Source organism: Anastrepha obliqua, chromosome 3 (assembly GCF_027943255.1).
Source record: "Anastrepha obliqua isolate idAnaObli1 chromosome 3, idAnaObli1_1.0, whole genome shotgun sequence".
Taxonomy (NCBI): Eukaryota; Metazoa; Arthropoda; class Insecta; order Diptera; family Tephritidae; genus Anastrepha; species Anastrepha obliqua.
The window spans coordinates 65023683-65042076 of NC_072894.1; the positions used below are offsets into that span (position 1 = coordinate 65023683).

General features: G+C 35.5%; 1 protein-coding gene across 3 annotated transcripts; it reads left to right on the forward strand.

Annotated features, from left to right (window-relative positions):
- The first annotated feature begins 250 nt into the window (after positions 1-250).
- LOC129241652 (protein lethal(3)malignant blood neoplasm 1-like) lies at positions 251-17825 on the forward strand. Of its 3 annotated transcripts, XM_054878095.1 has the most exons (6): positions 251-373; positions 451-559; positions 16038-16175; positions 16230-16496; positions 17044-17154; positions 17257-17825. In XM_054878095.1, the coding sequence occupies exons 1-6, from the start codon at positions 284-286 to the stop codon at positions 17781-17783; spliced, it is 1242 nt and encodes a 413-aa protein (XP_054734070.1). In that variant the 5' UTR covers positions 251-283; the 3' UTR covers positions 17784-17825. The 3 variants fall into 3 exon arrangements, with proteins under 3 accessions (XP_054734070.1, XP_054734073.1, XP_054734074.1); XM_054878098.1 differs by lacking the exons at positions 251-373; positions 451-559 and adding an exon at positions 15715-15806; XM_054878099.1 differs by lacking the exons at positions 251-373; positions 451-559 and adding an exon at positions 15926-15978.
- Positions 17826-18394: the final 569 nt, after the last annotated feature.

Here is an 18394-nt window from a genome sequence, read left to right on the forward strand (position 1 = left end):
AAGGTGTTGCTAAAACATACAGTACATACTCGTTAAGCTAAGCACCCAATAGTACGCGTTAGTAATTACGGTGGCGCAGGCGCGAAGAACGAAGTGTTTCAGTGTGCTTTTGTTAGTAGAGTGCAGTGCAGTGCGTGTCATCCATAAAAAATTCAAGAAAATAAGATAAAATCATCAATAAATAATCAAGTGAACATAACCTAAAAGTATTAAGAAAAACGCATTTTCGATTTACAGAAAAAGAGAATTCCTTTACAGTTAATTGCTTTTAATTCGGCATATTATGCAAGCATCCATTTGTCTGCACAACAACATTAGCGTCAAGTCAAAAATGCAGTTGCCTTTAGTGTTGGCATTGCTTTTTGTTGCATGCGTAAGTATTTAGTTTGTGGTGTCATTGAGGTGTTGAACTTTATCACATGCAACATTCTTTTATTTTTATATTTTAAGTTAACAGTCTTGTCCGGCTACTTGCCGTGCTCAGAGGCTGCATCAACCGAACGACCTTACCAATTTGGTTTCACAATCGAGAAGCAGCAGCATCGTCAAGAGAAAAAAGGTGCGTATTATTGCACTCTGGTGCAAAAATTAGCATTCATAGGGTTTTTTTTTTACTTGTGTCAGCTCTGCTTCTTTTCTTGCTGCATTTCAAGAAGTCTGCGATTTCCGTTCGAAAATATTTGCTAACGGTAATAGTAGAAGTGTTCTTATCCATCAGCGGGGCAGCCAAGAGAGAAATATTAATCGCGCATATATTAAGTATCCAAGTATGCAAGTTTCTAGTTCATGTTTTTGTTCAAAACTATGAAACTAAGACGTTTGGTGAAATGCAATTGCATACAAGTATGTCAAATATCTTATTTGAACCACATCACCTAGCATCTTCGAGTCAGTTTGTGCACGACCATCATATGGCTTATACCAATGTCGGTGTCCACGTATGACATAAGTAAGCAAATATTACCATTCGGAATTCACAGAGAGAACGTATGTTCGAAAGTTAATAATAGTTTGGGGTTTTCTTACGTAAAATTCAAAACTTTATTTAAGATGTTTAGGATTATCCGATTTGGGTCAAATATGCACCGTTTTGTTGTATAATTTGTTGCCATTTTAAAGGTAGTTTTATAAAACTTCTCTTGTAGAAGTTTTGGTCCTTATTGGCAAAAAACTGTAATAATCGTTTTTACAATCCTCTCTTTATACCAATTTCTTATCACTCAGGAAGTTTTGCAATGAGAGAAAAAGATGGCAATCGCTTGGCGACAGGTCCAAAATATATGGTGGGTGTATTATAACTTCCCAACCAAGCTTCCGGAGTTTTTGGCGAGTTACTATAGACGCCTGTGGTCTTGCGTTGTCTTGATAGAACACAACACCTATTCTGCTGGCCAATTCTTGGTCAATCCCTAGCTTTAAACGGTCCAGTTGTTGACAGTAGATATCTGAATTTAATATTTAGTCATACGGAAGCAACTCATAATACATAAATGACTTCTTTCAAGTCGCACGAAATACACAGTAGAACCTTACTGGCCGTTAGTTCGGATTGAACTGCTTCAATTCGCGACCACGATCGTTTTTGCACAATATTGTCGTATGTGACCCATTTCTCATCCCCAGTCACAATCTGTTTATGAAATGGGTTTCGTAGACGGAAACTCGATCCATCATGCTTTTTGAAGTTAATTGGTGTGGAGCCTAATCATCGAGTTTCTTTTAGAAATACCTGAACGGAATCAACGAAACCACAATTGCACATAGTTAGCTGTTACAGTATTGGCATCATAAACACCATTCACAATTTCAGCGGTCGGGCTTGCAGTTTCCCCTTTATCAAAGAGAAACTGTAAAATGTACCGAATTTTCTCTTTGTTGATTTCAATTGTTAACAGCCTGTAACTCACAACTGAATAGAACAAGCAAAAAACAGCAAAAGAATTTTTTTAGTGTGAAATGTCACCTTGACACCGAGCATAAGCTTTAAAATGGTTTAATCGATATTTGACGAGATATCGATCACTACAGCCATGTACCGAGAAAATAATTGATTTCTTTTTCGGATTTTTTTGCTATTATTATGCGGATCCCTGATTTTAGTACTTGATATTTTAATTTTGTGTATGCTTTCTTAAGTTCAGCTTCACTTTGTGCTTCAGAAAAATTTTGTAGTTTGTGTTTTTTTTCTTCATTGACTTTTTTTCTACAAATTACAATAATTCACTTTGTAGCGCCATCTTTTATAATCATTATTCTTTAAATAAAAAATAGGTATCAAAAAAATTCTTCGTGCCATAAATTCCCAACTGCAAGTTTGTATAAAAAAATTACATTCATAATGCTTCAGTTAATATGACTTCGACATAAACTTCGACTTACCGATCGACGTCGATTTTAAAATCATTTTCTCGACGCTAATTAGCCAACAAAGGTTAAGAGAGGATGAAGTCAAGTTAGATAGTATTAAATGGTATGAGTATGGATTTTGAAGGGTGAAGTGTAAATTAAAATATTAAATAAATAAATAAAATTAAATTAAAGAGCTAATAAAAGCTATAAGGCGAAGTTTGTGCATCATATTTCGCAACCAAAATCTCGTTTTTCCTAATGTTCTCTAATGTGTTTTAGCGTCATTATGTTATTCGTACCATGCAAATTCAATGCATACATGTCCACCTTGTTTTCCAAGCGCTTAATTGATTTTTATGATAATTTTGGAGTCATGTAGTAATGCGTTTAGTTTCACCTGGAAATCATTTTCACTTCACAAAACGCTTTCAAATAATTTTTTGAATATTGCAAACCTAATTGCTCTCTGAAAATGATGCGGTATATTCCACATCCTACACAAATTTAAGTTTTTCATTATGTAAAAAATTACATATATTTATACATATGTACATATTGGCAAAATCAGTATTAGATTCGTGAGCATAAAAAACTATAAAATGATATTAAATAAATTTACATTTAAAGTGTCAGATGCTCACTTAATGGATTCCACTCCTCAGCTAAAAAAGCGACATTAACAATTATTGAATAATGTAAAGATGTAATGACCGAGTGGACCGAGAAAAGCATAACACAAGCACGCCCGTTAAGCATTGATCCAGTGACGTGTGAAGATTTTTTTTGGATAATTTTATATTTTTTTATGAGTTCCAAATTTAAAGAAAACTTTTCTGAAAGCTAAACTTTGAATAGAGCGGCCATTTGTTACTTTGGGCATATTGTCGAAAATACTCCAATAGCTGTATTGATGCATGCGGTAGTCATCTAGTGGAGTTCACTGGAAAAGAAAACTATGATCCAGCAGGTGCTCTTGATGGAGACACTTGGTCTCTACTGTCATTAAAAGTAAACATCTCGAAAATGACATCACAGGTAAAAAGGTGGACTTACCTCATAAACTTCTTCGCAGCTACCCTATACTTGCTAAATGAGACTCTATCATTTTGGGTTATATTGCAGTAGATCCATTAAACACTTCTACGAGGGATGCCTTTCATGTGTCGGGATTAGAGAACAAAAACAAATTTTAATCATCGAAAATCACTTTATTGTTTTTCAAAATATTCTCCATGAAGATCTATACACTTTTGCATGCGTTTGAACCAATTGTCGAAGCACCTTTGCTACTCTGAATGAGGTACCCCCAAAACATGCATTCTGAACGCCGCAACCGCTTCTTCAGGTGTCGAAAAACGTTGACCTCTCAGTTTGTTTTTTACGTACGGGAATAAAAAGAAGTCATTCGGTGCCAAGTCAGGACTATACAGCGGATGACTCATTAATTCGATGTTTTGGGTGCTCAAAAATGCAGTTGTTTGAGCCGATGTGTGAGAGCTCGCATTGTCCTGGGGAAGAGTGATCCGTCTTTGGCGATTGGTTTTCCTAATTTCTTGGAAGACAACTGGCAAACAAATGGTTGTGTACCACTCAGAATTTACTGTTCTGCGTTGTTCTAGTGGTACGGTTGCGACATGTCCAGTTTTTCCGAAAAAACAGGCGACCATTTGCTTGGAAGTGCTTCATGCGCGAACAACTTTTGTTGGATTTGGCTCATCTTGAAACACCCATAAGTCGACTGCTGTTTACTTTCGGGCTCATACGCGTAAATCCATGATTCATCACCAGTCACGATGTCATAGACGTGTTTCGAAGCCCCGCGATCGTATTTTTTGAGCATTTCCTTCGAACAATCGACACGAGCCTTTTTTTGAGCGATTGACAAATTGTGTGGGATCCAACGCGAACAAATTTTTTTGACAGTCAAATGTTTATGCAATATTGAATGTATGCTGGTCCCACTAATGCCTAAGATTGTCTCAATCTCACGATAGGTCACATGACGATCTTGCAATATCAGTTCGCGCACAGCATCAATGGTTTTCGGAACAACAACTGATTTTGTACGACCTTCACGAGATTCGTCTTGGAGTGAACTACGACTACGATTGAATTCACCATACCATCGATAAACACTGATCCTTGATGGAGCTTCATCGCCAAAAAATTAATTAAGTTCATCCGTGCAATGTTGCTGAGTTAATCCACGTCGAAAGTTGTAAAAAATAATCGCACGAAAATGTTCACGATTTAATTCCATTTTTGGACCGAGATGAATCTTTTAAGTTATTGTAAGCAACACAAATAGCGCTGGTATTTCAAAACGTTCTGAGTACGTAAAAGCCAAAAATGTTGCCAGATTGCAACACCAGGGTTGCCCGAAATATAAAAGGCACCCCTCGTACAGATACAGAAGCTTTCAATAGCACATAAGAACACTTTTGCAAAGTCCAATCGTAATGGCGCCTGTGCTTCAAATGATACAGAGTCTTCACATCCCAAGTTAATTAAATCTTGTGAAGGTGTATGTTATAATGAGAACAAAATGATTCCCACTTCCTCTGAATGGAATCGTGGAGCCGACTGACGGACTGTTTTTCATTGCTTTATTCGCAATTCTTATTTATCAGAGTTCGAATATTTTATTTCTTCATTTTTCCCTTGCTTCGTGTTTATTGGTGCAACATAGAACAGGGAGTCAATTCTCGTTCTTTGTAAATGGGAAATGAAAAGTTTTTTCCTGTTTTCATTACATTTTCGTTTCGTGTTCGGTGAAAAAATGAAAAGAAACGTCAAATTATTTTAAAATAAACTGCCTTTTTTTAATTCACATTTTATTCTAGTTTTTTGCCCATTGCGTAATTGAATTAAAATTACGTTTCCGTAATTATTTGAAAAATTGTCAATTTTTCAGGTTTTTATAGGTACAAAGTTACTATCAAAGCCTACTTTTTTCCGTTTATTAGGTTGTGTTGTAGAATTTTTTTCGGTAAAAATGTTGTTAATAAAGGGTCTTCCAATAAAAAGTGTTATTTGATTGTTAATATAAATGATCGGATGCTTATTTTATTATAAAGAGGAAGGTATGCCGTTAGTAGTGGAATTTAACATCAAGCAAATAACCACCACCACCACGCTTACAGGACAACATCCTTTTCATGAAATATTCCATAACCGAATTGCAAAGTGGCTGCCCTATATCCTCGATAGCCTCACGAATTCCATCTTTGAGGGTCTTAAATTAACCCTGAGCTGTTGGCATAGACCTTCTCTTTCACGTGGTCCCAAAGAAAAAAGTCACAAGGTGTTAAATCATAAGATCTCGGTGGCTAATTGTGATCACCTTTTCAAGAGATAACACGGTCCGGAAACTTTTCCCGTAAAAGATCAATGGTTTCGTTGCTTGTGTGGCGCGTAGCGCCGTCTTGTTGAAAATAAACGTTGTCCAGATCAATACCATCCAATTCCGGCCATAAAAAATCGTTAATCATCTCTCGATAGCGCAATCCATTCACCTGTAACACCTGTTATTGGAAAACCCTATAGTTTTTTAAGGGGGTGTCAACTAATATTATCAACTTAAACAAATAACGAAAAAATAATTATGCACGAAAAATTTAGTAACTATTGTAGATAGAACACTGGACTACTTCATCTGGAAGCCACTGTATGCATCTATGCATAATTAATATTTATGTTTAATATTTCTTACTAAAGAAAAAGAGCTTATTTGTGGTATTTTTATTTCAAACTTAAGTATTTTGGTGCACCTGAATTACCTTTAAACAATAGTTTTAGCTAATAAGCATACTAACATGTACTTGAGGCTCCTCAAAGTCCTCTAAATAAACCTCATCGTTGGTGAATTTTGTCCATCGCTAAGTGAGTATCTCAGCACCATCAACAAATTCTTTTTAATATTAAATTAATAGGATTAAAAATTCAAATGGGGTTAAATTTACTAAAAATCGTTATCTTACCTTTTCTCATCACGAATCCTTTGCTCCAAATCAAGCAAATAATTATTTGCACCATATTTTCTTTAAATTTACTCTACCTTTAAAACAAATGCCATTTTAAATTTGAATATCGCACTTGCAAAAGTTTTGTGGCTACAGTGGAAACGAAACACTCTTATCATAGCACGAACGAGAATCGCCAAATGATCGTTTTTGAAAAGATAGAGTGGAAAGTGTCTCTGAAAACTAAAATGAAAACTTTTTAACTTCACGTTTACATAGGTCTCGTTCTACCTATCCCAAGTGAGTCCCTATGCTTCGGGAGCGACTATCCAACCAACCTCTGGAATTTGCATAAAAAACACATGCTGCTCTGTAATCTCTTTACATGCCAATTATCTCAACAGTGTAATATGTTAATCACATAGCTTCACATGGGGGACTTGTGATCCCTCAAACCCCAGTGGCTCCACGCCTGAACATAAATATTTTTTAATGTTGCTTCAAAAGCGCATTCGCTTACTACTTAATAAAACTAAATAAATATTTGGTCTTATAAATATACTCATAAAATTTCAAGAAGCTAACAAATACTTACATAAATATTATATATTCGTGCAAGTCTAAAATATTGCTGGAAAAAAGCTATTAACAAATTTGCTGAGTATACATACATACACATATAACCGTACATCTTTAATGGTTTTCAGAATATTGCAAAGTCTATGAAGCGAACATGTTTAATTATATACATACACTTGTTAACAATTACACAGTCGCATATGGTGAAAAATATGTATAAAAACCTTTGTAGTTGCATAACCTTTAAAGACCAAAGTGGCCAGTTATTGAAAAACTCATCATTGTGGCTGTCGATGCAGCAAGCGCTAAACAGCAATTGTTGCATTACGAAACAAACAAAAACATGTCCCTGCACAAATGTACATTGTAAACTATATACAGATGTGTGTGTGTATATTCACTTGATAATCATCGATCTTCTATGGGTAAGTGAAGCCAGCCATGCTAAGCATAAACGACATAGTTATAATATATCATCGATATACCAGCTGAAAAAGCTGAATGAAGGCACGAGTTCGCCACGTTTATATGTGGGAGTGAAATATGTAAATTTATGAACACAAACGCACACATAAACGCATAAGTAAGCGAGTTAACTCGTCATGCTTAGAATAGAGTTGAAAAGTGGTCAATGTAGAGAATATGGGAATGGATAATTATACAGCATAGAGTTTGTAGTAATACTCGTATATGGCTAGCTATTTTATGGCTTTGCGAAAGTACATGGATGTTCAAAACCCAAAAACACAACCCATAAAGGTTAAATCACAAGAAAACTGGTAGAATATAAACGAAATGCAAATTTGAAACGAATTCTAATCATGAGGCGCCCATGTGATGCTCTTTGGCTTGAGGCTCTAAGCATGCTTAAAAGGATAAATTTATTTATGCGTTTATTTTATGTAGAATTTAGGAACGTGTTATAAGATACATATCTGCATGTAGAAATGTCAACACTATCAAGAAATTTAAGTAAGAGCATCCAAACAGGTTCGCAGTTAAACGAATTATTGGAGGCAATAACTTTTAAGTTCGAAAGTAATTCGATAAATCTCTTGTTTTGGACTTTTCAAGAAAACAGGTTGGGCATTTCTTCTTCTACGGTGTTAGCCGTTGCTTATAAAACATCAAGTGAAACATTATTATTCTCCTCTCGGTCTGTCTAAAACATAGAACATCAGGTAATTCACCTTTTTCATACGCACCGCTATGTGGACGTATTGGTCCCACAGTCACTCATACCTTATTTGATACATATACGATTTTTTTAATGTTCTATTTTTGCGGAACTGGAAACAGAGTATACATATATTTTATTTATTTTCTTTTAACTCATTTCTTAACATAAGATACAAAAAATATCCACTGTATTTATATCAAATATCGTGTGAGTGACTGTATATTTGATATAAAAGCAATGCGTATTAGCATAACTTTTCTAACAGTGGCCGCTCTTTCATTAGTAGTGGTGAGCCTTCGAGTATATTTCTACCATGAAAAACTTCTCTTAAAACGATATCTGTGCTACAAAGGAATGGCTGGGCTTTCTATTTGTGTGAAAACATCAAGACGATATGTATACAAATTTATATGAAGACAGCGCAAATTATTGAAAATTTTATATTATAATTTTTACTAGCTAGACGCTACGATCTCAAAGCAAAGATTTCCTATTTAATGCTAAAGAGACTAAGCAAATACTCAATATAGGAAGTAGGTAGTTATATACACATGTATTCAAACAAGAGAAATGTAAATTTGGGAACCTGTTTACAAGCCCAATGGAGGCAAATTTGAAAAAGCCCTAATTAAGGTTAACAAACTATCAAGTTTTAGCAAAATATCACTTATTTTGTTCACTGGAACACGCCTCCATCAAGGACTATTAATTTGAAACTAAAAATTCAATCAGTTCAGGTTTTACTTTTTTGGCTGCATTCTTCATAAAGGGGAAACTAAGGGTTTATCTAAAATTTAAGTACACCGTGTTTTTCTAATGGGCTTAAGTCTTAAATCATCTTTAGTATTGAGATAATGTATGTATGTATGCTTTCATAAATGCTTTAAGTCAAACTTTTTTCTGAGAAGGAGCGAAAGGAATTTCTATGTCACACTTAATATTAATCTCTGAGTTAATAGGTATACAGGAGGTTATGCCGTGGGTCAGGAACTCGTCTGTTACAGAACAACCTATCAATGCAATAATACTTCTTCCAATGTACTAGTTGAGTACAGCTATTCTTAATGAGATGGCTAAGTGGTGCACCACGAACGTTATCTGAATTCCTGAACACAGAAGTATTCCTGGAAATTGCATCGTGGCTGACCTGGAGCCGAGCTGATCCTAAATCAATAAATTTTTCCCAATATGAGGGCATCCCTTTAGCAATCCCTCAAACAATATATAGATCAGGTCGTTCTACATCAATCAGTAAATGGACCACGAAGCCTAATTATGAGATAACTGAACAAGTTTGGCGTAGAAAAAAAATCAGCAAAGAAGTAAGTCTCTCATCAATATAGAATGACCTTCCATTAGTACGGGCACTGCTTAATGGGAATACAAGGAAAACGAATGGAGCTTACATCAAATGACTTCTGTCGCAGCTGCAGGAACGAGGAGGAGGTGGAGAGCGTTGAACACTTCCTCTGCCATTGACCCGCTCTTTCCAGAACTCGATATCGCTATTTAAACTTCTACTTTTTTGGTCGTCTGGCGGACTCGAAATTTGCAGCGATTCACAGTATTTTATCGTTTATCCGAATGATGCTGTGGTTTCACCACATTGGAAATTAGAGGGGAAACTTAGCTCGAAATTAATGGTATCAAAATGAGCCTCCAGGCCTAAGTTGGGCCCGTCGACACCCTTATGGAGAGTATCAACCCCCGTAACCTAACTTAATCAAACCTAATATTAATCCCTGGAAATATTTTCCATTCCAATGTCTACGAGAATTTTATGTTACTCAAAATTCCATGAATCTGCTCCCATAATCCCTTCTCTCCGCTCTTTGTACAGCATCCTGACTACTTAAGCAGTATACATATCGTCAAAGCTTCTATAAAAGATAGCATTGCTGATCAGGAACTAGGCTAGGTCTCTTCCTTATTCTACGAAAGCTTGCGGTATTACACATACTCATTTGCCTTTTTTTTTTTGTTTTTTTTTTATTCCTGCATCATATATGTATACTTTTAAGTGATATTTTTAAGAATAACTGAAGAACTAATATAAAAAACATCTCTCTGCACGTATTATCGCTCCTACGAGCAGCATAGGGCGGAAAAAACGCTCTCTACCGATTTCTATAAGCCACTTTCTCTCTAATTTCGTTCCAGGTGGCTGTGGAAGAGCTCTTATTTAGGATCTAATTTGTAACATTGACGTCTTCTTTACGGAAAATCAATCCAGTTCCATTTATGTCTTTTAATTTCACTTATTTCACATAGCCGCATGAATTTGCGGCGGTTTCTCTTTGCAATATAACTTCTGAAAGTAGTTGGGGGAGTTGGGTACCTAAAGTGTTGAGTATTTATTTCGTCACGCGTTTCACAGATGCGAAGATGAGAATTTTAGTTGCTATAATAATCCGAGCGATTTGAAGTATTTGAAACTACTTAAAGTTATATGCATTCCATTTATCACAATATCGATCAATTCAGTAATGTTTTTTTGTCATGAGGTGATTGATACTAAGTCTCTTCACTTCAGATATGCATATTAAAGAAATAATACTTTTTTATATTTAAATTTGCTATTTAAAAAGTAATTTAATAAATGCCTGTTTGTAACACTTAACTTTTTTATTCTCACTTAATTTTTTCTATTCCTCAACTCAGATGCCATAAATTCTTACATTTATCAATTATATAACATATACGTATACTCGTATACATTTGAACATGCATATGTATATACAAAGAAAGCAATACCGAAATAAGATTTTGTTCTAAAAAATGATCCAGAAAAAAATGTGTGCTGGTAATGGTTACTGGTTTTGAAATTTGCATAAGATCACTTGCTCCACACTCAAAAAACGTAAACAAGCTAATAATGGGCGCGCAAATATAAAAGAAACTGACTTATTAAATGTTAATGAGTTAATGAATCAATTTTTATTACGAGTTGATTAATAACTATGACAAATACCATTCCAACTAAAGAGTTGGCAGATGGCATTAAATCGCAAATGGTTTCGTGATTCGTAATCTTAAAATTTCAACTTAGAGCTCATCATAGAGCATCATAGAGTAAAAGATTTTGATCTCCAGTTAAATATCTTCTTTTTTTAAATTTTATGTATCCATTTTTTCAGCAGATACTCAATGACAATTACTTAAGGGCTTAGGCCAAGTAGAAATTGTTGTTCTAATACCTTACAAATGATTTACTCAAAGAATTAGGATGAGAAAAATGTATAAATATTTCTATTTTCTATTTGGCCCAGCTCACGCCACATTTCTCCAGTTGGCCTTATTCATAACATGAACAAATTTCTACCGATTACACTGTGTATGGAGGCAGGGATAGGTTTTTCGATATGTTATATATGTACTTTATATAAAAAAAAGTATTATTTTTACGAATAATATGTATATTATAATATATTTTGCAAAAATCGGTATATTAAAAATAAAAGTACATACTTTACATCTGTAATTATTCACATGCATGAATGTATAATGAAAAAAAAACAACTGTTCTGCCAAACGTATATTTAAAATTGCAGGCCGCACGTTACAAAAAAGGCTATGATGCTTCCAGCTTATTTTATATTACTTTACACGGTGCATTGTCCTGATGAAAAATAATTTTTTTCTTTTGACAACTGGGTCTTTTTTTCGCGAATTTTTTCCTTGAGCTGGTCTAAATGGTTACAATAATATTCAGAATTCATTGTTTTACCAGTTTGCTGCTCTCTGGACGCGAACTCGTTTTGGAGCCGAAGAACCAGGTTCACAGCATTCTTTATCCTTTTTTTTTGATTTAGGATAATGGTGATAGATCCAAGTCTCATACACAGCGGTAAATCGACGCACGAAATTTACTTTATTCTTTCGAACCCCCTCTAAATATTGCTGAGAGAGTCGCATTCGAATGTGTTATGTTCCATATTTAGCGAATGCGGCACCCATTGTGCACACAGCTTTTTGAAACCCAATACTTCAGTCAAAATATTGCTTACACTGCCCAACGAGATGCCTAAGGCTTCTACTAAATCTTTTTCAGTCACTTAAGAATTTTCCAATACGATATCCTGTATACTTTCTATGATTTCTGGTGTTGTTCTGTTCTGTTTTTGAACTTTCTTGACGAAGACCAGCAGCGGTTTGTACAAACTTATCATCTCCTATCGAACCGCAAAACTTTTTTAACAACATAGTATGTAAAATGTATAAAGAAGCAGTGCGTGTAGCGTAGTACACATAACAGAAGTGAAACTTTCAAGGCAGACAAAGAAAGAGGGAGAGACCCGAGAGAGAATGAGAGAGAGAGAAGAAAGAAAGAATATATTATATATCTAAATAAATTCACAACATTTGCAGAGAATACAAATTGACAAAATTTATAAAAACAATACGATTTGTCGTATTCTAACTATGCGTTGCTCTCTCTCGCTCCGATGTATTAGCGTGGAGTTAGAGTCGTGCGCACATGTAGCGTCTAACACTATAACGTGCATAGACAAGGCACTCGCATTCGCAATACTATCTATCCTATTCTAACAATATGTTGCTCTCTTTCGCTTTACTATTCCTAGCCAAGTTTTCTAGAATCCTAAATCTTAGTGCCGCGAGAGCAGGACAGTTAAGGAGATGGTGCTAGATGATTCAATCAAAACACTCAGAGCAATGTCGAGTCTCATAACGGACAATGTCGCAATAAAATTGTATTTATTACTTCAACATGCTTCGAATCTCTGCATTTGATAATACTCCAATCAAAACCAATCTCCTGAAGCGAGTTTCGTTCCTCACAATTTGGTGTACTAGTCAATTTGCTTAATAATCAATTGTTTGCGAAGATAAGAACCTCTTAAGCCGCCGATACCCTTTGGATACCCAACAATTTTCTTCAGCTCCTCCAAATAAGCGTTTCTAATCAATGAGCATTTTTCTAGACTTCAATATTTTACCGCCAACCAATTTCTTCATATGTAATTAAAAAGATAAAACTGTCGCAACTGAATGTGCTGGATGCGGGAAAATGATATTACCTAATTCATAAATATTGTCAAATATTGTAGATCCAACAGCTGGATAATATACGCCGATGGTCAGTTTACTCTTTTCAAGATACATAATCGTTGTGGCCAAAGTGACCAAGTTTTGAACAAAGTGCACTTGCACAATGGCGACTTTATATCTAACAAAATCTAACGTAATTTTTCGAAAATACACATACAAGTATAATACTAGACACGCCACTTCGGTTAAGGATCAATAATTTTTTATTTTATAATTGACACTGACACCCAGTTTTGGGTGTTTGGCCGAGCTCCTCCTCCTACTTGGACTTGTTGTTGTTTCACAAATGGAGGAACATACAGCAACCTTTAATAGCTATTTCAGTACTTATTATTATATTATACAAAAATCTGACGTAAACAAAAATATATTTCTACTTAAATATTCAGAAAAAACCAGCGAAAGGACTACCCAAACCACTTGAACCACTTACAAATAAATTAAAGATTCGATTTTTGTTAATTTTTATAGTGCCATGAAATCGATGATAGCAAAATTGCAAGAACGCTTGTTCCGCATAGAATAGCAGGCTATCGCTAATTAGGCAAACATTAGTGGCCGTTCAAAAAAGAAAAATTCTGCTATATACAAAAATTGTGGTACATATGGGTACAGCTTTAGTGGTTATAAACAGGTTCGGTAGCAAAATAAAGCTATAAAACAAGTCAACCACATAACCCTAATCTGTGATAAACAAAAGATCTGGTGTGTATACAGTGTTTTAAAGCAAATATACTTGAATGCAGTATGCCAACTATTTTATCAAGCGATCGATTTTTTGAAAATAATTAATTCAACTTTTATGCACCATAAATTTCCCACAAATATTATTAAAGAAGCTCTGCTGAAGTGTGCATCCAATATCTTTTCTGAGAGAGTGAAAATTAGAAAAAAATCATAAGGTATCTTCTAAGCTTTAACTAAACATATCCGAAGAGATTTTTTTTTATTTTAACAATATTTTATCATAAACAAATGGTATGAAACATGCACCGTGCAGTAGTTTTATTAAAAATTCATGATTTCTCAACGAAGTGGCCGGACATGAACTACTCACGCTTCTGTAAAAAATATTTTGCCGGGGCTTCGCAGAGCTGCCACATCGAGCAACTCCAACATAAATATATACGTTGACAGTCAAGCGGCAATAAAGACAATAAACTCATATGAAATTTCATCCAAAAACATTCTTAGAACCACAGAAGCCATAGAGAGATTAGCCGCAGACAGAATGGTATACATCTATTGGGTACCCGGACATAAGGGCATTGCAGGAAACGAAATTGTAGATGCGATTGCGCAAAAGCGCTGTTTACATATAATTCGAACAAGAAAACGACATATTGAAATCTTTAAATACGGTATACAATGACATCGCTGCGAACACGAAAACACGGATAGACAGGAGGTGGAATAATCTAGCAACTTGTAAAACCGCGAAAATCATGTGTACACAGAATGCATATAAATACGCCAGATTCGTACTAGCTCTGTCTAGAAAAGAAAACAGAACTACGAGTATCGTAGGTATGCTGACAGGCCACAATTTGTTAGTGGCACACGCATATAAGATGGGAGTTACAACAATAATAGCTGCAGATTTTGCAATGAACTAGAAGAGAGGGAAACTCTTGAACACCTTCTATTTTCTTATCCTGCATTAGCTAGAACCCGAATGAAATGTTTAGGAGCTCTACAGTATGAAGGGTTAGAATGTCTTTCGGGGTTAGAGCTTCAGAGCTTACTTAGATTCTCAAAAGACGCAGGCTTATTACAAAAAGCCTACTACAAGGAAACGTAAGGGTCAAGCTCCATCTGGTACCACTAAGGACCAATAGGTCTATGTGATGGCTTTCAGCCAGACAGGTCAACCTAACCTAACCTTCGCAGAGCTGCCGGGCTGTGTGGCAACTCATTAAAACTTAATGGTAAATCCCACTGTTTGTAATGGGAGTGTTAGCCCCAAAATATTTCCTCCTATTCCATCGACAGCTGCTGCACCAAAAGTATTCAAAGCTAGCTCTTCAAAATCTGTCAGCGATTTGTTACCAGTTGTACTTGTACTCTGGCTGCTATTAATCAGCCTTACTCGTGCCCTTAATTGGAATTTCCACACACCCAGACTTTAGACTTTAAATGCAATAGCTTCATTTCAAATGGCAATTTCACCTTCTTCCATTTTGTACTGGTTCTGGTTGGTCCTTCTGCCAATTCTGTCTACAACTGTTGCATTTGCTTGTGGGCTGTAGGACAATTTTTCCCCAAAAGATAAAACTGAATATAATACTGATATTGCTCGTGTTTTGCGCGATCGTATTTACCTTTTCTGCAAAAAAAAAAATATTATTAATTTTTTTCATTAACAATTAAATAAAATTTGTAAACTTACACTTTCGACAACCATCTTTTTGAAATTTGACAACTATCAACTGTTCACCTCATTGTGAAGTTATAGAGCCTTTTAATTTATCAAGGTTGCCGGAGAATGCCAATAAAGCTTTTGTTTGATAAAAAGCTTTACCAACATTCTTCATAAAAATGTTGTCAAGAAAACAGATAATCAGGCTGATAGGCTGTGTTCACTCTTCGATACTTCTGGTGTTGGATTCCCTTTTTTTCGCGACATGGAAAGGAACTGAAGCTGACGACTACATTCAATATTTAAGGTGTTAATTATGTAAAATTATTTCAAAATTATGGCTTGGGTTTAAAAACACTTCTAGCAGACTTATTACGTTGTTTCTGAAAACTTTCCGAATGTGAGGAGCAAGAATGGTTATTAATGTTTGTCATCCTTAAGTCACTCTGAACTATACTTTGTTTAAATCAGTTATAAGAGTAAGTGTGCATGTACATATGTTTTTAATTTTACCTATTTTTACTTACCGCCGACATAGATGAGCGCGGTATCGTTATGGGTGAATTTGGCTTCATAACCGCCGATGGCATTTATCACGTAACAGTCTATGCAACCGATGAGGAAGGCAAATTTCGCATATTAGCTATGCGTAGTTATCCCTACGAGGAGCATCCAAGTAAGATTTTAAGATATGTAATTTTGTACATTTTTAAATATTCTCCTCCTAAAGAGACAATCGACATGATTGTACGACCAAAGGCTAAGCCAACTATATCAAAAGCCATAGCACCGCCAACGACCACCACCACAACAACAGAGCGTGCAAAACCGAAACCAATTGAGAAGCACAACTTCAGCGTTCAAGGTTGTTCGGGCTGTTTTCTGAAAAACAACATACCGACCACAACAACGACATCAACTCAGAAACCTCAAGATAAGAAATATGAAATAAGAACCTTGTCAAGGCCTCTGGGTCCCGAAAAAGGTCCGCAAATTGGTAAGCAAATCATTAAACAGATTTTACCAAAAGTGTTTGAAGATGTGCAACGAGTTGAAACAAGCATGAAGCAAACACCATTGGTAGTAGAAGCTATAGCATTAGGCATTGATACAAGAAAATTGGGCGAGAGTGCAGTTAATAGGGAAGCAACAAAAGAAACACAGAAAACAGAGTCTGTAGCACAAAAAGCACAATCAACAACACAAAAAGCACAGAAAGCACAACAGGTACAGTTAACAGCACAAGGAGCGACACCGAAATCACAGGCAGCACTACAGAAAACACAAGTAAAACAAATTGCACTACACAATACACCAACCCCAACACAAACACAAAGGCCAACTACTCCACTTGAAACAATTAGCACAAACACAAACCATTCAAATCCTGCATTTGTGTTGGACAAAGGAAGTGAGTACTAAAAATTTGTAGATTTTATGTTAATATAAAAGTATGCCAGTACACATTTTTGTTTATCAATTCTGCCTCAAATAGATATTTTACGAGCAGGCTGCAGTTGCTATAATTTATGCTTATTTTATAGGTTTTGTACCGCCCAGCAATACTATTAGCAGCAACACAGCAAAGGCAGCGACAGCAGGCACATTCGGGGGTGCGAACTCACAGAAAGGTCCTGGGAAAACAGGCACGAACGGTAATTATAGCAACCATAAGAGAACTTGTTCAAATATAATAACATTTCTAAAGCGAAATTTCGCTATAAAAATGCTGAACTTTTCCACCCTTCATACTTTAGCGTTACCAAAATCACCCAGCGCGCCATCTGCTGGCGCAACTGGCTCAACAAATGGCTTTACAACGCCGAAAAAACAACTAACGGCACCAGCAATTTCTGTTGGCAGCACTGGTGGTGCAAGTCGTTCTAATACCAATGCAGGCATCGGTGGTGAAACACCTAGTAACGGTGGACTCAGCGGCAATGCGGGAATTAGTAAAAGTGGCGGAAATGGCAGCAAAGGTGGCAGTTCGGGCGGTTTTACGAGCGGTTCGAAAGGTGCCAGCGCTGCTGGCGAAACTGGCGATTTGTATCGCTTCAAGTACAACCTCGATTATAATGGGCATCGGGAGACCGGTGCGCACAATGGCAACAAGGAGGGCAGCTTCTACGCCATCGGCGATGATAATGTGGAACGCACCATTGAATATATCGCCAATGAGTTTGGCTATCAGCCGCATGTTCGCTTCCGCAAATTGGACGCACCAGTGCAGGCCAAAGAAAATAAGTTGAAAGATTACGAATTCGTGTGGTTCAAAAAGGAATAATTACTATGATAGAAATTATGTATGTAGGTATGTGCAATGTTTTTTTTTTCTAATTTCTATTTTTTAATTTATTTATTTGTTGAAGTGAAAAAGAGTTCGGCAATAGTAATAACAAAATAAAAAGACTCAATAAAATGAATGAAAAAACGAGCGCGTTTCGAATTTTGGAATCAATTTATTTGCATTCTCATTTTATATATGTGTGTTTTTTTTTTGTGTTTTAAATCTCTTTTATTTTGTAATTTATTTTGCTTACTTAATCACACTAAAATTCAATTTTCAATCAATGAGATTTTACACATTTATATTTATATGTATAATAAATGTGAATACTGTTAATTTATTTATACACATCGAGATGAGTTTAAAATTATAATACCCCGCGGGTATACATAAATACATTACATATAATAATGAATGTTGTTAATATGTAAATACATACATTTAGAAATATTACATTAAATTGGTTCTACATCCTTGGTTTTTGTATTTTGCTTAGTATGAACTTAGTGCAATTGCAGCCCACAAAACACTGAAATTTCGTAGATGCTGTAATACATGCAAGTATTTCTTTTTTTCTTTATTGTACACATTTATCATTTTTTTTCGAA